Here is a 20,877-nt window from a genome sequence, read left to right as displayed (position 1 = left end):
ACGTGCTGTTAAAGATAATACGTTGTGGTAGGTAGGTATCACTCGGAGTCAGGATACAAAAAAGCTACAAAAAAAAACGAGTTTTTTACTGATGCTTTCCGGCTTGTGCAGGTCCCGCCCCCTCTGCTTCCTGATTGGCTGTTGAGGTTCAGTCTCAGTCGCTGATTGGCTGCTCGGGCTGCGCTGGGCGTTTGAGCAGAGTCAGGAAAGAGACTGAGGCAGAGAAGGGGGAAAGAAGTGCACTGCTAGCGGCTAAAAACAACAGGTAAAAACATGTATTTAGGATAAAAACTCGTGCGTGTGAAGCTCCCACCGGTCTGTTCCCGCCATGAGGAGAGTGACGCTGTTCGTTAACGGAACCTGCACCAACGGAAAGGTGAGCACGAGGGAGGTAAAACAACGGGGAAATAGGTGGTTGGTTAGCAACGGTTTGTTAGCAGCAGCGGCTAATGTTGTATCTGTGTGTGTCTGTGTGTGTCCGTGTGTGTGTTACCGGACAGGTGGTGGCCGTGTACGGCTCCATGGAGGATCTACTGTCGGTGGCCAGCTGCAAACTGGGGATCAGAGCCTCTAGTGTTTACAACGGGAACGGCGGCCTGATCGATGACGTCACACTGATCAGGTAACTAGGCTAGGATCGATACTACTGCAGCGGCGTGCATTTATGTGTGTGTGTGTTTGTACTGACTCTGTGTGTGTGTGGGTGTGTGTGTGTTCCTGCAGAGACGATGATGTGCTGTACATATCAGAGGAAGACTCGTGTGAAGGTGAGAAGAACTGATCACTTCCTTTGTTTACCAATCAATCTGATCAGATACTTTATTGATCCTCAGCTGCTCCAGTACAGAAGGGAAAATATGAAGTGGATAAATGCGAAAAATACAGTCATATAAGAGCGATAAATACAGAATATATGCAAAACTATGTCCTTATTAGATCTGTCAATTAAGTAAACCATTTAATCATCATCATTTATCCTAATCATGGTTCATAACAAAGTAATCAAACATGTTTTATTTGTTCAAAGGATGCCGCTGTGTTAATATTTTATTGAGGTGTTAATTACAGCACTTGTCAACATTAATCAAACCTGTATTTAATTCTTCCTCTAAAGGAAATTCAGTAGTCTGTCCAGAATATTAGTAATAATATGATAATGTAAATATAAAATTAGGGCTGTTCTTTATTTGTTCTGAATGAACCTATAAAGGGATATTTTTCTCAGGTGTTTGTTAATGGACAAATCTGCTGCTTTATTCAAATGTAACTTTATTATACAACATGAACCAAACACAGTAGTGACAAATACTGTCTGAAACTTCCAAAAACCTCACAGTATCTTGCATCAAAACAAAACAACACATGCTCCAATGAAAAAAAAGAAATATGTGTATGTGTGTGTGTGTGTGTAGATTTTCATGATGACTTCAGAGATCCTGAAAAGACTCACACTGATTGGCTGACGCTCAACGTGGGCGGACGCTGCTTCACCACCACCAGGTAAACATGGCCGCCCTGCAGGAGTCTCACTGTGGTTACATCATAATAATACAAGTAATAACTGTGTGTGTGTGTGTGTGTGTGTGTGTGTGTGTGTGTGTGTGTGTGTGTGTGTGTGTGTGTGTGTGTCCTCAGGAGCACCCTGGTCAGTCAAGAGCCTGAGAGCATGCTGGCCCACATGTTCAGAGAGAAAGGTGAAACTTTTTATCTGTTTGTTTATTTATTTATTTGTTTAAGGCTATTATAGTTTTACATTTTTCATTTGTTTTTATTTTTATTTAGTCTTCCAGTTTGCTTTTTTACTTCAGTTTAGTTTGAGTGAGTTCAACAAGTGATGAAGCAGTTGTAATTTAGTTTTTATTTTAGACGAATTGACTAGTTTTTATTGAGTCTTAGTTGTAGTTTTTCAGGTTTTAGGAGAAAGCCTCTGTCAGACCTCTGAAGATGAACTTGTTCCTTTTTATTTGCATCCATCCCATAATGTTCCCATCAGTCCTCATCACGTTCCATTCACTCCAAGTCGTCCCATATTGAGCTGTGGTGTTCTCTTCCTGCAGCTTTAGACATCGACAAGAAAACTACAACTAAGCTGATGTTACCTGACTCTACTTTACTTTACCTTAGTTTTACATTGTTCATTGTAGTTTTCAATTCAATTCAATTAAAAAAAAACTTTATTGTCTATCACAAGGACAGAAAATTATCATCAGTTTGGGCTTCGAACTGTTTTCTTTTTCTTTTTCTTCTTATTATTTAGTTCTCGTTTGGGAAAATGTGTCTTTTTTTTCAGGTTACTAAATTATTTATTCACTGCTAGTCTTAGTCTTAGTGAACTGTAATAACCCTGGTGGTGTGTGTGTGTGTCCAGACGTGTGGGGGAACAAGCAGGACTCTCAGGGCGCCTACCTGATCGATCGGAGTCCCGACTACTTTGAGCCGATCCTGAACTACCTGAGACACGGGCAGCTCATCATCAACGAAGGCATCAACCCTCTGGGTAAAAACTGACTCAGTGATCAAGTGTCGACTCATTGTCCTCTGTGCCCATGACCTCTGACCTCTCATGACCTCTGACCTCTGTTGACCTTCTGCAGGTGTCCTGGAGGAGGCTCGTTTCTTCGGCATCGAGCAGCTGGCGGAGCAGCTGGAGACGCTCATCAAGGTGAGTGAGACAGACAGAGACAGGTAGAAGAAATACATCAGGGTTCTTACGGATCCTTAAAAAGTCTTAAAAGGCATTGAATTCATTAATCTAAAAACAAGGCCTTAATTGGCATTAAAGGGATAGTTCACCCTAGAATGATATTTCGCTCATTATCTACTCACCCTCATGTTGACTAAGGGCTGGAAGAAGTTTCAGAGTCCACCGTCCCTTCTCTGAGTTACAGGGGGTCTCGGCGTAGCAGTGCATGTCCATATAACGGTTGCAAAGGGACACCAGAGCTCTTCGTAAAAAAAACACACACAAAAAAACATCCAAATACCTCCATGATGCTCGTATGTAATGTCCGTCTTGTGCTGAAGCCCCAAATTGCGTAATTGTCCCGAAAAAAATTAAATAAGTCTATATTTTAAGCTTCTTTGTAGCGGAAGCTTCTCGAAGCTCCTCTTCCTGGTCCGTCCAAATCTCGCGTGATTCGCAGTAACCGCACTGACGCCGCACTGACGCCGGCGCACTGACGCTGGCTTCAGCACAAGACGGACATTACATACGAGCATCATGGAGGTATTTGGATGTTTTTTTGTGTGTGTTTTTTTACGAAGAGCTCTGGTGTCCCTTTGCAACCGTTATATGGACATGCACTGCTACGCCAAGACCCCCTGTAACTCAGAGAAGGGACGGTGGACTCTGGAAATTCTTCCAGCCCTTAGTCAACATGAGGGTGAGTAGATAATGAGCGAAATATCATTCTAGGGTGAACTATCCCTTTAAAATGTCTTCAATCAATTTTTCAAAGTCTTAAAAATGTTAACACTTGGTAAGTGGTATTTTATGGTCTTAATTAGTCTCAAATCTCAAAATAATTGGTAACATTCTGACATAGAGAAGTTAGTGGCGCCCGTCAACGCTTTTTTTTCCGGACTTTTTATGCATTTATTTTGACAGCTGGAAAGAGACACAATCCAATGTTCATGTAGCAGTCACTTTACCTTGGATCACATAGGAAAGTGGGTAAAATTGTCCCTAACCCTATGTAATTGATGTGGGGTTTTTCTTTTTTTTTTTTCTGCATTTGTGTTTATTATGAAGTCAGTCTTAAATTTCATTTCAAGTGGCTTTAAAAAAGTCTTAAATTTAACTTGGCTTAAGCTGTGGGAACCCTGTACGTGTATGTTCAGGTGCAGCAGCTTCACCTCCTTCTCTTCCTCTTCCTCATCCTCCTCTTCCTCTTCTTCAGTCCACTCAGCCGCCCGACGACCACTCACCTCTGTGTCGCAAGGAGTTCATCAGGTTCCTGTTGGCCACCACCACCAAGTCGGAGCTGCGCTGTCAGGTAGAGGAAATATACACACACAGGAGGAGATGGTTGTTTGATTCTGACAGAAAGTTTCATGAAAAGGAGACGAGATGTCAGGAGATTTTTAATAATGTGAATGTTTGATCAGCTCCAGTGAGGCGTCACTACAACGAATCACTATCTGAACATTGATCTGACATCAAAGAGAGAGGAAAAAAGAAAACGATTTAAAAAGAAAGTGAAAGAGTCACAAGGAAGAACAGAAAGAGAAAGAAATTTGAATATCAAAAGTAGGGGTGTAACGGTATATGTATTCGTCACGGTTCGGTGCACACAGTCACACGACGAATAGTCTGAGTGAATATATAAAAAAAAAAAAAGTTGAGTCCTCACTCCAATCTAGGTGGCGGTAATGAGCCGCCTGCTTCATTTATGTCACCGTGGCTGACACAGACAGGTGAGGAAAAAAGGAGACCGCACACTATTGTTTAACTGGACCCAGAATCTGTATTAATAAACTAACTATCTATCTATCTATCTATCTATCTGTCTGTCTGTCTGTCTGTCTGTCTGTCTGTCTGTCTGTCTGTCTGTCTGTCTGTCTATCTATTGTCTGATGAAGGGCTAACGCCCAAAACGTCACATGTGTGAGTGACATTCAACTGTCACGGGAGCTTTTAACTAGTGTGTGGTCTCCTTTTTTCCTTACCTGTGTCTTTCTTGGTGGTCCAGCACCGAGTCTTCAGTTTTTTTGGGATGTGCATGTAGCTGCCTCTGTTTTATGAACACAGACAGGACCACAAACATCAACAAAGCAACTGGCATCTAGTCTAAATTAACTGTGTAAACCAACATTGATGTTAGTTTCTTGTTTGTTTGTTTTTTATAATAGTTGCCAGTTGTCAAGTGCAAGTTTTTTTCCTCTAGAATTAATGAATGGCATTATAACACTCCTAATGCACTTGTTTTATTTTATATTCTTTTTTATTTTTTAACTTTTATAACACATGACAGATTTTAGTTTTACATTCAATTAGTGTCTGCTGTACCGAAACCGCAACGAACCGTGACCCCCGAACCGAGGTGCGTACCGAACCGTGACTTTTGTGTACCGTTACACCCCTAATCAAAAGATATCTTACATTAATTAAAACTCGAGAATTAATTTTCTTATACTCTAATTTTGTATTTAAAAACAACTTTATTTAAACAAGGTGAGAGCTGCAGCAGTTTGTCACCAAAACACTGAATCTGTCCATACTGTGACATCAAATTATTCACAAAGGTGAAACATCTGAAACAAGTGCTTCACTCTGACTGTGTGTGTGTGTCTGTCTGTGTGTCCTCAGGGTCTGAACTTCACCGGAGCAGATCTCTCTCGTCTGGATCTACGTTACATCAACTTCAAGATGGCCAACCTGAGGGGAACCAACCTGACCCACGCCAACCTGAGCGGGGCCAACCTGGAGAGGGCCGACCTCTCCCTGGCCTGTCTGGATGTGAGGCCCCGACACAAGATCATAATTAAATTAATACAGTCGATATAAAGACAATAAAGCTAACCGTGTGTGTGTTTCAGGGAGCCAATCTCCAGGGAGTCAAGATGCTCTGCACCAACGCTGAGGGAGCTTCACTGAGGAGCTGTAACTTTGAGGATCCGGCCGGGATCAAAGCCAACCTGGAGGGTGAAGCAGCCAATCACACGACTCCTCCTGATCAACCTGAAATAAATTAAGTTTATTTACCGTATGTATACTGAGCTACAGAGCTGAATGTGTGTGTTTGCATGTTGTTGTCAGGGGCCAATCTGAAGGGCGTGGACATGGAGGGGAGTCAGATGACGGGCATCAACCTGAGGGTCGCCACGCTGAAGAACGCCAAACTGAAAAACTGCAACCTGAGAGGAGCCACGCTGGCGGGGACCGACCTGGAGGTGAGGTCACACACACACACACCGCCAAAACTGGGCGGAGCTACAAATTAAGCGTAGCGTTAGTTCTGGCAGGCCATGACGTCAAGCTCTTAATCAGCACAGCGTAACTGTCTTCACCTGTGCAGATCAGCTGATGGCTCAGCTGACTCCCCTATTGGGGAACTGCATTCAGAGCGCGCTATTTAAACTGCTCTAGCCCGACGTCACCTCCCTTGCTGCTGCTGCTTCCTCTGCCGGCTTTTTTGCAACCCACCTCCGCCCCAGCTCCTCCTGTCATTGTATCTTGTTGGTTGCTCTGCTCTGTCTGGGTTTTCTTTGCTGCTGCGCTCCCTGCTTATGCCGTTCATGATGGCTCGTGAAGGGCAGGAAGGTGCTCTTCCTGCCTCAGGCTTTCCACGCAAGCGCGTGGAAGAGCAGGGGGTCCCAGAACAGTACCATACCGCCAAATTAAACTGTGCAAGTAAATATTATTTTGACATAGTGGTCCTGACAGAATTATATTTCCCAAACAGGGTGGGGCTAAACACAGCTATAACCAAAGCAGGGCAGGACTACATAACCAAAGCAGTTGGGGGCTACACACATACATAACCAAAACAGTTGGGGGCTATACACAGACATAACCAAAGCAGGGCAGGGCTACATAACCAAAACAGTTGGGGGCTACACATATACATAACCAAAACAGTTGGGGGCTATACACAGACATAACCAAAGCAGGGCGGGGCTACATAACCAAAACAGTTGGAGGCTACGCACAGACATAACCAAATAACCTTTGGATACAAACATCCCCAAAAAAGGGCGGAGCTACAATTATATTTCCAAAACAGCGTGGGGCTAATCCACCAAAATGGGGCGGGGCTACACACAGACATAACTAAAACAGTTCGGGGCTACACACAGACATAACCAAAACAGGCCGGGGCTACATCACCAAAATGGGGCGAGGCTACATAACCAAAGCAGGGCAGGGCTACACACAGACATAACCAAAGCAGGGCGGGGCTACATAACCAAAGCAGGGTGGGGCTACATAACCAAAGCAGGGCGGGGCTACATAACCAAAGCAGGGCAGGGCTACACACAGACATAACCAAAGCAGGGCGGGGCTACATAACCAAAACGGGGCGGGGCTACATAACCAAAGCAGGGTGGGGCTACATAACCAAAGCAGGGCGGGGCTACATAACCAAAGCAGGGCAGGGCTACACACAGTCATAACCAAAGCAGGGTGGGGCTACACACAGACATTAACCAAAGCAGGGCGGGGCTACATAACCAAAACAGGGCGGGGCTACACCACCAAAATGGGGCGGGGCTACACATACACTGGGAGACCCAATGAAAACATTTAAAAACATGTGCCGACTTCGCCCCCTCTGAAAACCCTCCAGTTCCAAGCTCAGTGATGCATTTAGGTGTTTTATTTATTCTTTTATCTTTGCAGAACTGTGACCTGTCGGGCTGTGACCTCCAGGAGGCGAACCTGAGAGGCTCCAACGTGAAGGGGGCGATCTTCGAGGAGATGCTGACTCCTCTGCACATGTCTCAGAGTGTGCGGTAAAACTCCAGCGTCTTCCTCACTGAGCTTTAAACGCAGCACAACACAACACACAACAACAGTGATCAGTCGTGTTCATGGTCCACAAGGAAAACGAGACGATTCAGAAACTCATATATTGAGTTTATCTGTTGGTTGTGTTCTCCAATAATCGATGGGTTGTTTACCTTTGTCTCAAAACCCAAAGAGATTTAGTTTAGACAAAAGCAAAATCATCAGATTTGACATTTGAGTGTCAGAAAATATTTGTATTTTCTCTTGTTAAATGTCACAAATGATACAGTGAATATAAAAATCAGTGATTGTCGGTAAAAAGACTCTACGGGATCCCGTAAACTACATTCCTCTATAGTGACTAATAACATTTTATTTTGAAATTCTTCCAGTGTGCATGCATTAAGATTTCCTTCTTCCTTTGTGGACCATGAAACACATCCATCAGTAATTTTGACCCTCCTCTCTCTCCGTACCGACTAAACACCAAACCTCATATTTCGCTCTGAACCAAACAACAACAAGAGTCAACATTTGTTTTATTTTTGTTTTTTTGTTTTTTTACATCTGTCAAACTCAGAAACTTGTTGTTTTTAACAGTGTAGAAGACTCAGATTTCCTGTGTTTTCTGTGGGAAGTGAACACTCCACAGCTCTGAGACTCTGAATGTAGTTTAGTTTATGATATTCATAAACCTCCAAACCCCCGACGTTGATCCGTTTCATTCAATACATTTTGATTAAATGTTAATTCTATCGTGAGATGTGAAAAAATAAGAAAAAAACTACTGAACAACCACAGCCTCAGTGTTCATGAAAAAAAATCATAGTTTAAATAGAATATAAATGACAGTGAAATGAAACAAGCAGTAAACCAGAGTTATTCTGTTTTATAAAGTCTCCATGTTACCTCGACAGTCGTCAACAGCTCGTCTTTAATGTCTTAAATATTTTGTGATAAGGATTTTAAAGTAAATGTCAAACGCCACAGGTCATTATTATGAAAAGGCACATTTCTTTGTGTCCAGATGAATTTTATTTGTATCTGAAGTCAAACGTCTGATTGTTCGTCTCATCAACCTGCTGATTTTCTACATTTTCAACACGGTGCCAACGGAAAAACATGTTTCAGTAAATGTGGAGTCCTACTGACTGTGTGTGTGCGTGTGTGAGAGCGATAAAGTGTGTGTGTGTGTGTGAGTGTGTGATGTTTACTTGTCGCTGCACGTTTCATGTGAACTGTGAAACCAGAGGTGCTAAAGCTGAACTGTCTCTTCTTCTTCTTCTGGTTGTTTTATGAGCAACGTGTTGTAATAAATGTTTTTTTTTTTCTTAAATCCTGTTCTCTTGTTCCTTTTTGTGTTTTGAATTTAAACTTTATTTAAATTAAACCACCTTAAAGGGATAGTTCACCCAAAATTGAAATGTCACTCATTAGAGAAGAGGAGCTTCCGCTACAAAACAAGCTTGAAATATAGACTTATTTAAAAAAATTTCGGGACAATTTCGCATTTCAGGGCTTCAATACAAGACGGACATTACATACGAGCAGCATGGAGGTATTTGGATGTTTTTTGGTGTGTCTTTTTGTTATGAAGACAGTTGGTATCCATTTGCAACCCCCTGTAACTCAGAGAAGCCACGGAGGACTCTGAAACTTCTCCCAGCCCTTAGTCCACATGAGCACTGCAAAAACTCAAACTCTTTCCAAGAATATTTGTCTTATTTCTTGTCAAAATGTCTCATTTCTAGTCAAAACTAATCTCTTTCCACCTTAAATAAGACTGATCACCTAAAAATGTACTTGTTTTTAGATAATTTTCACTTGTTTCAAACTAATTTTCACTTGAAATAAGTAGAAAAATCTATGCATAAGTAGAAAAATCTATGCACTGCTACGCCGAGACCCCCTGTAACATGAGGGTGAGTAGATAATGAGTGAAATTTAAATTTTGGGTGAACTATCCCTTTAACATTTGAATCAAACAGTTATAATATTGTGATAATCATCCAGTACAGCTGCTTCCTGCTCGGCTGCAGGTTGTTGTGCTCCAATGACCCAACAGAGGGCGCTGTTGCCTTGGTAACCACGTCCATGCTCCATGTGATCACACTCAGCTTCTTTTTGACAGTTGAACCATCCCAGTGTAAAAAAAAAACACTGAGCTTCAATCTTCAGTGTGACTTGATTAAAAATGCAGATGTTTTATCATGTTGAGTCCAGTGGGCGGGGCCAAAAGGGGGCGTGGCCTAACATCAGGCCCCCAGATTTATTATTGAAAAAGACTCATGTCGCTGCAGAGGAAACAGATTTGCTCCACACAAAAACGTTCATCTCTCCTGTGGATGAGTTTCCTCTCTTTCTTTTTTCTGACTCAATGAATCAAAATGGAGGAAAAAAAGTTTCTGTTTCAGACGATTTAAGATTCAAAAGTCGAAACTGCTTCAGTTTGAATGTGACTTTAGGCAAGGCAAGGCAAGGCATCTTTATTTATATAGCGCATTTCATACCAAGGCAACTCAATGTGCTTTACATAAAGACAAAACATTAAAAAAGAAGCATGAGACAGAATAAAAACAAGCAAAACACTAAAAACAGTTAAAAGCAAGAGCAAATAAAAGAAAATAGATAAAGTTTTAAGTTCTCAGCTATAAGCACGTGAAAAGAGAAATGTTTTTAACCTGGATTTAAAAGTGCTTACAGTAGCCTACTGATCTCAGTTCTGCTGGTAGTTTGTTCCACTTGTGAGCAGTATAACGGCTAAATGCTGCTTCACCATGTCACTTTAAACATCAGCATCACCATTTAAAGGAAAACACTTCATCTAGAAACTAACAGTGGATAATGTAGGGGAGAGCCGCCTCAATTGTAACGCGTCACGGTTGTAACGTTCACGTTTTCTCTTGATTGGTCGATGCGATCGTGACGTCATTACGTCAGGATGTGACGAGGACCGTAATACACATGCCTGGCAAAGTGCAAGTGTTTTCCTCCATGCTGTGGTGAGATATCGTCGGAGAAGCTGGATTTTCGCAAAATAAGAAAAATTCACTCCCACATTAGTTTTTGACTACAGATTTTTTCTTTAATGTTACAGGGCTAAAATCCGCTTGGGTGTCTTTATGTATATGTTAGTCACTAGTTTGCATCGTTTTAACACATAATTATTGGTAGGTGTGTTCTGTAAACAACGCCAAATGGACGGTGCTCCGAGCGGCTCATTTGTAACGCATGTTACAATTATGACAACGGCAGACATTTGCAAGCACAGCTCGAATAATTTTGCTCTTTGTTAGTTTTTTGTTTGTTTTACACAATGTCCCCCCCAACAGGAGAGGAAAAGGACTGATCTGCACATAATGTTCTAATGCACTGAGGTGTAGGCCTATAGTCTTATTGTTGCAATAAAACTTGTGCAAACCGACTGATTTTCTTTTGCATAGACTCTAAAAAAAGAAGTGATTTGAGGTGATGCTATTTGACCCAACAGGGGTCAGTGCAGGTATAGGCTATGAATGGGACTCTTAATGCTGCGTTCAATTGCACTCGTTGGAAATTATGACTTCCGAGGTAAATGCGTTTCATTGCAGAACCTCGGAAAACATGGCGGCCACAGTGGTGATGTTTGTTTGGATGTCTTTCGAAAATCAAAAAGTACTGCTGGGGAAGGATATTAGCTATTTGAGGGAGAGGGAGAGAGTGAGAAAGAGAAAGAGCAACGCTGCTTCTGAAAAAAAAAAAAGTTCCGAGTGCAATCGAATGCAGCATAAGTGTTCGCATGCATTCTCCTATCAATGAATTCACACAAACTCTCCAACTTGTACTTTCGGTAAGTTTTAATAATATACAATATTTTTATAGGACATTCTTAGTGTTAAAGAAACGTTAAGCAGTTCCCTGAATGAAATATAATTGATTTGACCTGAAAACGATGAGTTTAATGCTACTTTTTAGCAGTGTTACAACCTATCAAACCCGCTGTTACAATCAAGACGCACCAGCGCTTCAGTCGTAACATCGGACACAGTCCGCTTTCAGTTATATTACTCAAGACCTCTTTTATTAATTGAAAAACTTTAAGTCGTTTTTGATAGCAGACATGTATTGGTACTTTGCCTGAAAATGTGACATATGTAGGTAAAACGATCTCTGTGTAGTAGAGTGAAAAGTGAAAAACGTTACAATTGAGGCGGCTCTCCCCTACAATAGAAAACATGAAGTAAAGATTAAAAACAAAAAAAGCTACAGCTGCTGCCTCCATCTCCTCACTGCATTTAGATCAGAATCTCAGCGTCTGATTGGTTCAGAGCTAATCACTGTTTTGTCATGCATGTGAATTTATACAGCAGTTTACTCACTGCAAAAACTATATATATTTGTCTTATTTCTTGTCAAAATGTCTCATTTCTAGTCGAAACTAATCTCTTTCCACTTTAAATAAGACTCATCAATTATAACTTGACTTGTTTTTAGATCATTTTCACTTGTTTCAAACTCATTTTCACTTGAAATAAGTAGAAAAATCTGCCAGTGAAAGCAAGTTTTTTGTGCTTGTAATAAGAAAGAAAAACTTGCTCCACTGTCAGATTTTTCTACTTATTTGAAATGAAAATAGACTTGAAATAAGTAAAAAGTGTACTAGTGTAAAAAGCTACTTTTTATGTATAACTATGTATGTATACATATAAATATACATATTTTAGGTATAATGAGATTTGTTTTGACTAGAAATGACATTTTGACAAGAAATAAGACAAATATTCTTGGTAAGATATTGAGTTTTTGCAGTGCTTTCTGTCTAAAGCTTTCTGGTATCTTATAAACAGGCTGTGGTTTCCTCAAACAGTTGACCACTGGAGTTTTTATCAAACAGGAAGAAGTTTCACATTTTTCAGGACTATTTTCTACGGAAGCCCTAAAGGGCCAAGTCCGTATAAATTTTTTTATTATCGTTTTCTCGTGATAACGACTTATTATTTCGTTATCTCGAGATAACAAAGTCTGTTTTCTCGTGATAACTAATTAATTTATTTCGTTATCTCGAGATAACAAAGACCGTTTTCTCGTGATAATGAAATAATCATAGAATGTGTGGTTGACATGGTTGCCTAGCAACATGTTTCCCCGGTGCAATCGCTTCTGCTTACGGGTGCTTGGCCGCCGCCGCCGCCGCCGCTGCTCTAGTGGCGGCCGGGCACCGGGGTCTGTGAAGCGGATTCATGAAGCCTGGTTGTCCCGACATGATTCACTCACAACACTGCGGCTACGTTATGTTGTGTGTGTTGTAGCCTACTTTTCACGGTTAAATTATCACCGCGACACACACACAGAGCGGCGAGTCAGTTAATACGTAGTAGCCCCCTGCTACGAACATACAGCGGCTAACCAGCTGCTACTTCCCCGTATAAGCAGAAGCGATTGCACCGGGGAAACATGTTGCTAGGCAACCATGTCAACCACACATTCTATGATTATTTCATTATCACGAGAAAACGGTCTTTGTTATCTCGAGATAACGAAATAAATTAATTCGTTATCACGAGAAAACAGACTTTGTTATCTCGAGATAACGAAATAATAAGTCGTTATCACGAGAAAACGATAATAAAAAAATTTATACGGACTTGGCCCTTTAGGGCTTCCGTAATTTTCTGTGGCGGACTGATCCACATTTGGTCGATTGATGAGGACAGGACAGGTAAGTAAATTAAATCAGGTGTTGTTTGCTCACAGAAGTGTATTAATGAGAAGAGTCAGATTTGAATTTTAATTAAATGTCCTTTTCTTCTTGTTCTTCTTCAGACCCAACCTGCAGCTCCGGTTGGCTCTGGCTGCAGATGTTGTGTTGCCTTGGCTGTGGTTACAGTTTAGTGAGTTTACATCTGTGGTGTGTTTATGTTCTCATGCCTCCTGTCTGCAGTGTAAACACACACACACACACACACACACACACACACAACACAGTAAACATCCAGCCCCATGAAAACACAGCGTGGACGTGCGCGTGGTGTTGTTGTAACGTGATGGGATGGAGCTGCTGCTGCTGTTGACATGACGGGGAAATGAGCGCGTGGGGGTGGAGCTGCCTGATTGGCGGTCTGCGGTCGAAGGACGACACCAGCTGTTCGATACACATCTGTAAAAACCACAGCAGGCTCAGTTACACAACACAACACAACAGACTGACCTCAGGCCTTAAAGCTGCAGCGGAGGTCTCTGACCACCAGGGGGCGGCGGGAGCTACTCTCCTCTGAGCTCCAGTTTGGTCTCCACCAGCTGCTGTGGGAGAAGTTTCAGAGTCCTCCGTGGCTTCTCTGAGTTACAGGGGGTCTCGGCGTAGCAGTGCATGTCCATATAACGGTTGCAAATGGATACCAACTGTCTTCGTAACAAAAAGACACACCAAAAAACATCCAAATACCTCCATGCTGCTCGTATGTAATGTCCGTCTTGTATTGACGCCCCGAAATGCGAAATTGTTTTGAAAAAATTAAATAAGAGGACCAATTTGGACGAACCAGGAAGAGGAGCTTCCGCTACAAACAAGCTTGAAATATAGACTTATTTAATTTTTTTCAGAACAATTTCACTGCTTCATTAATGTAAAATTAGACTGATATGAATAATATTTTCACTGATAAACCTGAAATGAACAATTAAGCAAATACAAAATACAGAAGATTTAAATTCCTTTTCTTGAGGACAATAATGATAATGCATAGTTTGTACTATAAAAGTAAATGCATCTTTTTATTTTCACTTATAAGAGATTTTTGTTTTTAGTTTAAAACTGAGGTTTCCCTTTTGTATTTTGTGACTTTAAGTTAATTAACATATTTTCTTAATCTAGTTAAAGCAGAAGTAAGCGATCCGGTGGTTTTGGCTAACTTCCTGTCAGTCGATGGAGTTTCTCCTCGGCTTATAGCAGAGCAGAGTGACTGACAGACCCGTGTTTCAGACCAAACACTCTATGTAAGTGATTGCTGTCGGAAGATAGAACTATTTAAGACTTATATTAACACAAACATTCCGCTTACTTCTGCTTTAATACAAAATACAGAAGATTTCAATAACTTTTCTCAAGGACAATAATGATAATGCATAGTTTGTACTATAAAAGTAAATTCATCTTTTTATTTTAACTTTTTCGTTTAAAACTGAGGTTTCCCATTTTATTTTGTGACTTTAAGTTAATTCACATTAAAGTTTTTATTATCCTAGTTAATATTTTATTATTATTCCATCTTGTTTTAGGCCAATGTTTATTGATAGGTAGCCAATTAAAGCAAAGAGCTAAAAAAAATGCTGATGTCATCATGTTCATCACATTCAACTTGAAACCAGTTGTTAACATTAAAATAAGCTTTTGTGCAGCAGCTTTTGTCCTCAGGATTTCACCATGTGTGACTTCCCCAGTATCAGTGAGACTCGTCCTGACAGCAGCCAAACACAACAACACACCCCCGGGCTGTGAGCTATAGGAGACAGGGGTGTGTGTGTGTGTGTATGTGTGTGTGTTATTTTCAGTGTGTATTTCACGTCTGAGTGCGAAACAGTGCGAGTTGCTTCACCTCATGGTTGGACGGACTAAACTGGGCTGAGGGTTTAAATCCCTGACTGTGGGCTGAGGTGTTTATGTTGAAGTGGCAGCTCGGGCTGAGTGAGCGTCTTCAGCCCTGATGTTTGTTCTGCCGGGACAGAGGGTCTCTACACCCAGAAAAAAACACACAACCAGGGTCAGAAACGACAACAAACCTCAGGCTGAAGTCAGGGACTCGTACACTGCAAAAACTCAAAATCTTTCCAAGAATATTTGTCTTATTTCTTGTCAAAATGTCTCATTTCTAGTCAAAACTAATCTCTTTCCACTTAAAATAAGACTCATCACCTAAAAATCAACTTGTTTTTAGATCATTTCGCTTGTTTCAAACGAATTTTGACTTGAAATAAGTAGAAAAATCTGCCAGTGAAAGCAGGTTTTTTGTGCTTGTAATAAAAAAACAAAAACAACTTGCTCCACTATCAGATTTTTCTAATTATTTCAAATGAAAATATGCTAGAAAGAAGTAAAAAGTGTCTAAAAACAAGCTACTTTTAATGTGATGAGTCTTATTTTAAGTATAATGAGATTGTTTTGAATAGAAATAAGACAAATATTTTTGGTAAGATGTTGAGGTTTGCAGTGCAGCAGCAGCAGCACACCGCAAAAACTCAAAATCTTTCCAAGAATATTTGTCTTATTTCTTGTCAAAATGTCTAATTTCCGGTCAAAACTAATCTCTTTCCACTTAAAATAAGACTCATCACCTAAAAAATCAACTTGTTTTTAGATAATTTCACTTGTTTCAAACAAATTTTCACTTGAAATAAGGAGAACATTTTTGTGCTTGTAATAAAAATAAAAAAAACTTGCTCCACTATCAGATTTTTCTACATGTTATGTATGACTGTAATGTAATGTAGTGTATTGTTGTTGTGTGTTCTATGTATATGTCTGCCTAGGGACCCCCTTGAAAATGAGATGCGACATCTCAAGGGTCTATCCTTTAAGAAATTCAAATTCAAATTATTTCAAGTAAAAAAATAATGCTTGAAAGAAGTAAAAAGTGTCTAAAAACAAGCTACTTTTTAATGTGATTTTACATATAATGAGATTAGTTTTGACTAGAAATGACATTTTGACTAGAAATAAGACAAACATTCTTGGTAAGATTTTGAGTTTTGCAGTGTATTTCAGATGATGGAACCGGGTTGAGACTGTGTCCGGTTTGATATTGAGACGTCCCAGTAAATAAACAGCTTCACCTGGAGCTTCATTTTTTACAAAGTTTACTCAGTTCCACTTCCCTCTGTAAACTCCACACCTCTGCTTCCTCTCTCTGCACTCCGAGCTGCAGTTTGGCCTCCATGTTTGTTTTGGTACAACACGAGTTCTGTCTGTGGGTTTATGAGGTCGTCCGCCTCCACAGCTCCTCCTGATCAGTGGTGCAGGCAGCTGTCTGGTGCTGTGTTTACTCGGTCGTCAGGTTTCTGCTTCTCCTGCACAATATCTGGGCAGGTTGGTGGAGCTGGTCTGAATGTCTGCAGCCGGTCTTCAGGTCTGCACAGCTGGTACGTCAGCTACTGCAACACGATGCCCTGTGTCAACAAGAACTGACTGAAAATATGAAAATATGCCGCCATTTTCAGATATTTCAGACTTTTGAGTTTCCAGATTGTGGTTGTCGTCCTCCGGTGTGACACTTTTATTTAATTTTAATGTTGCATATCTGAACGTATTCTTGATGTTGCATTCACGTGAAATCGGGCAGAGGTCAGACAGACAACAGACGCTGCATGTAACAGGATAAACAAGCCTCTATGTGAACAAGTGGTCGGCCAGCACGAGGCAAAACAATACAGGCGTGACAATATGTTGTCATGGTGATGTGGTATTGTTTTACCGTCTTTCTCTGGTGGAGTAAAATGACATCCGGTTGGTTTGCCGACGGCCGTCTGCCTGACTGCACCTGATTGCAACACCAGTGCCTCTGTCCTTCCTCACACTACACAGTGGTGACAGTTTTAACAGGCCGAGCCCACAGCTCCGCTGAGTTTCCGTGGTTACCTACGGTCACGCTGCCACTGAAGGTAAAAAATGGTGATGCAACAGCTTTTAATTTGTATGCGGGTGTGAAATACGTATTTATGAAAGCAAAAATTGATTTTTGCTAATAAAAAGCCAAATAAGTTACATACTGGGGCTTTAAATAACCTCTCCATTGTCCTATGAACTGTTTGACCACTTATCTTCTACACTGATTGATATTTCATAGATAAATGGTTCAATGGTTTTTACAGAACTGAAGTGGTCCCAGTGTTGATCCGTGTGGAACACCATGTTTAATCTCCAGTGTTTTTACATACTTTGTGCTAAACAGCCAACAAAGACGACAAAGTTAGAAATCCAGGGCGACTGCAGCTGTGTCTGCTCCAATAGATGGGTCCTTCAGGGTCCAACATATCCCATAATTCATTGCATATTGGTAGTCAAACCAAATATCTCTGACAGCTCCATCTGAAGAATGCAGACCCCGAGCTGGGACACATCTTGTCTCAATTATATTTTAATTTGTTAAATGCTCATTTGTCGCGACTTTATATTGGTGCAGATAAACAAAGAAAAATGAAATAATGTAATCACATGTAATGCAGAATGAGTCAAAACTGAGTTTTAAGAGCTGTAATATTTCAGCCGTAGTTTATATTGTGGTTACAGCGGAGACATTTACAAGGGCTCGGCAGTAAATCTGCTTTCTATCCTTGTTAATTAAGTGAAGTTTGACCAGAAAAAGTTTCATGAGAGCTTCATTTTGATGCTGCTGTTTTCCTCAAGTCAACTGTAACGTCACATTGTTCTGAGTCCTACATGGAAAATATGTCCACGTCCACATCTCCCACTCTGTGAGGTCTAACTAACGCTGCCCGTTCACCACAGTGTCAGCTGTTTGAATCGGACCTGATCCATCCACATGTCTGTCTCAGCGCTGTAATGACAGCGGCCCACTCAGGTATGAGCTCATATGACTCTACATGAGTCACTGTCACGTTTGTTCCACTCACATCGCTGCAGCCAGAACATCTGTGAAAAAAACCCCCAACAGTTTTATTAATATTTTAACCATCGTTTATTCAGAGAAGATGACTGAGCATTAAACTCAAACACAGCTGTGACCAGAAGTCACATGATAATCATTAGAGGAGGAAAGGATCAAATAATTAGCAGCAAAAAACTATAAAATGTCTAAAAACATAATAAAAAATGAATGATTTAATTAACAATCTGCCAAGACTGATTTACAACAATGACCTGGCTGGAGCTAAACTCAGTAGAAGAAACTAAGTGATATTAATGAAACCAAAACAAGAGTTTTACTTTCCCAGTATTTGGTAAGTAAACAGCTGCTGCAAATGCTAAGATTAGCTATGTAGCAGCAATTCGATTCTTACAAATCTACTGTGATGGTTTGACTCAACTTACTCCAGAGATGGTGCACAGACATAAAGAACAGTATCGTCTGCATAAAAAGTTTTTTTTACAGTCGATGTGAACAACAATGGGCCTGAAATTGAACCTTGTGGAACTCCATCTTTTAGACTGTAAATGTCTGAAGTAAATCCTCCAGTATCATCAGTGCTGGTGCCATTTAAAGATGCTTAATTCATCCGAAACCATCAACAGAAGTTTATCCAGAAGTCTAAAGTTGTTAATAAATGAATAAATCTAAATCTGCAGAAGCGACTGTTCTGCCTTTGAAATCAAACAAAATACGTTGGAAATTGAAATGGTAAACCCTCATTTTCCTCAGAAACAGTGGTTCTGATTTAATGCTGCGCCTCTGGTTTCTAGTGTTGATCAAACAAGGATCTAGATTTGACGAATTGATCGTTAAAAAGCATTAAAACCTCCTTTTAATCATCCCAACCTCAGAGTCCAGTCCTCTGTGTGTGTGTATGTGTGGATGAAGTCATGCCCTCCAGAGATTTGACCACTGTCCAGATTTGTGCTGAGCTGTCACCGCAGTCAGACAGATGTTTCGAATAGTAGGCACATTTAGCCCTTTTCACCATGTAAGTACATGCATTTCAAACATGTCTGAGAGTTGGCCAGGCCACATCACAGCCAGTGGGTCCAGGCAGCGCCCGGCCCGGGCCGCCTCTCTGTCAGATAACCTCTTCTAAATCATTATTAACCCGAGAGGAGGGGGGGGTTAGGGCTATTTTCATCTGCTGCAGAGTTAAAACAGACAGAAGTTAATGCAGAGACAAGAGTTCAAGGATGTATAGATCATATATATAGAGAGAGATACTATGCTGCTGTTTCTAACCGGTCAGTCGAGCTGTGACCAAAAGAATTCACAGTAATGAATAAGTTATCCTGTAGATATCTATAAATAACAACAATATGAATGCATCAGTCAGATTTGATTGTAGCCGTAACCATGGAGTAACCATGGAGTCTACATCGGGGGAACCAAATCTCTCTCTTTCTATAGTATATACTGTATACCGTACTTTTCGGACTATAAACCGCTACTTTTTCGCCCCGCCCCGGTGTCCCAGCTCTGGTCTCTGCACACTGCAACACAAACGCGCTCCGTAACCCGTAATCTTTTCTTTATGACAGTTAAGACTACACAAACACACACGTTGTAACATGGTTTATGTTATGTAACATTATCCGGTCGCTCCATTTATTGATTTTTCGCCGGCTTTGTTGTAAACAAATGCACATGGAGGAGAGGAGCGTAACCAAAACAGTGGAAAAGCGAGCGGACTTGCACAGTTCCCTACTGTCTTTCTGTGTAAATATCTCATGTTACAACAAGAAAACCTGCAGTTTATATTCAAGTGTGCTGAGAACACAAAAGTGGAGTAGGGCACGCACATCCAAACACACTACAGGTGCAGGACCAACAAAGTAAACTTAGAGAAAAAATGTGGCCTATGTATTTTCTTTTAAAATTTAGCCGATGCTGCTTATACTCAGGCGCACAGTCCGGAAAGTACGGTAAATTCGCTAACACATGTGATATATATATATATATATTTTTTTTTTAATCAACTAGCTATATATTGGGGGGGACATTTTGAGCATATCTGAATTGGGGGATGTGTCCACCCCAATGTATATGGTAATTATGGCCTTGGATTGTAGTGTTTTGGGTCAGTAATTTCTTCTTCTATTTTCCTTTTAATGGCAAACAACATATAAACTTAGGAGCATGTCAAATTTTCATTAAAAAAAGTATTTATCTCTGTTTTATCTCAGTGTTTAGCCTCCTTCAGCTGCTGTTTACAGACGTTCCTTTGAACATACTTCTGGATGAGAGCAAAGCAGAAAGTTTTGACCAAAGAGAGAAACAATGAGCTGCTTGTAATTCATCACATTTCTACACAGTTTTCACAATTTTGTTTAGTTCTGGTAACATACCAATATCGATTATTGCTCCTATATTGGTAGATAGAGGCCTGTGTGCAGTGTGCAAATCTGTAGTGTATCAGCTTATTTTCTGTACATAACAACATGAGTGGAACAAATGACTGTGCAAAATGAAATGTGGAAACCAAACCAGCTCACATCTGCTGCAGAGTAAACTGTCAGATTAGTTGGTTGGTTGGTTGCATTATGGGAAATGTAGGATTCTGCGTATTTGGAGCTTCACTCAACAGTAGGGACTTAAAACCAGGATTTAAAGCCTTTTTACATGAAACATAACTCACGTTTATCCCATACCTAGTAATGAGCTTCCTGATCCATTCATCAACGTCTCCTCTGCCGGGGCCTGTAATGATTTGTAGTGACATCACCATATACCCATCATCATAAATTCATCCCATCTGTCTATAAGCGTTGAGCTGGCTGTAAATAACGCAGCGTCGGTCCG

General features: G+C 40.7%; 1 protein-coding gene across 2 annotated transcripts; it reads left to right on the top strand.

Moving 5' to 3' along the window:
• The first annotated feature begins 215 nt into the window (after positions 1-215).
• Positions 216-8,778, top strand: LOC146976839 (BTB/POZ domain-containing protein KCTD9-like). 2 transcript variants are annotated; one of them, XR_015037226.1, is made up of 13 exons: positions 216-376; positions 501-622; positions 724-767; positions 1,413-1,500; positions 1,636-1,694; positions 2,369-2,497; positions 2,595-2,662; positions 3,900-3,995; positions 5,309-5,458; positions 5,539-5,644; positions 5,759-5,892; positions 7,343-8,469; positions 8,501-8,778. XR_015037226.1 is itself a non-coding variant. In XM_085792614.1 (12 exons), exons 1-12 carry the CDS (start codon positions 329-331, stop codon positions 7,457-7,459), a joined length of 1,161 nt encoding a protein of 386 aa, XP_085648740.1. In that variant the 5' UTR covers positions 216-328; the 3' UTR covers positions 7,460-8,778. The 2 variants fall into 2 exon arrangements, 1 of the variants encoding a protein (XP_085648740.1); XM_085792614.1 differs by having other exon boundaries at positions 7,343-8,778.
• The last annotated feature ends 12,099 nt before the right edge of the window (positions 8,779-20,877 follow it).

This window comes from Trachurus japonicus, chromosome 12, assembly GCF_045865225.1.
Source record: "Trachurus japonicus isolate A0001 chromosome 12, Traja_1.0".
In the NCBI taxonomy this organism is placed as follows: domain Eukaryota; kingdom Metazoa; phylum Chordata; class Actinopteri; order Carangiformes; family Carangidae; genus Trachurus; species Trachurus japonicus.
This window is presented reverse-complemented; position numbering and strand designations above follow the sequence as displayed.

Bases quoted from the DNA above. Each gene is read 5' to 3' on its own strand.
- LOC146976839 (XM_085792614.1), top strand. From the start codon at position 329: ATGAGGAGAGTGACGCTGTTCGTTAACGGAACCTGCACCAACGGAAAG. The intron at 377-500 runs GTGAGCACGAGG...GTTACCGGACAG, and splicing joins GAACCTGCACCAACGGAAAG to GTGGTGGCCGTGTACGGCTC. The intron at 5,893-7,342 runs GTGAGGTCACAC...TTATCTTTGCAG, and splicing joins TGGCGGGGACCGACCTGGAG to AACTGTGACCTGTCGGGCTG.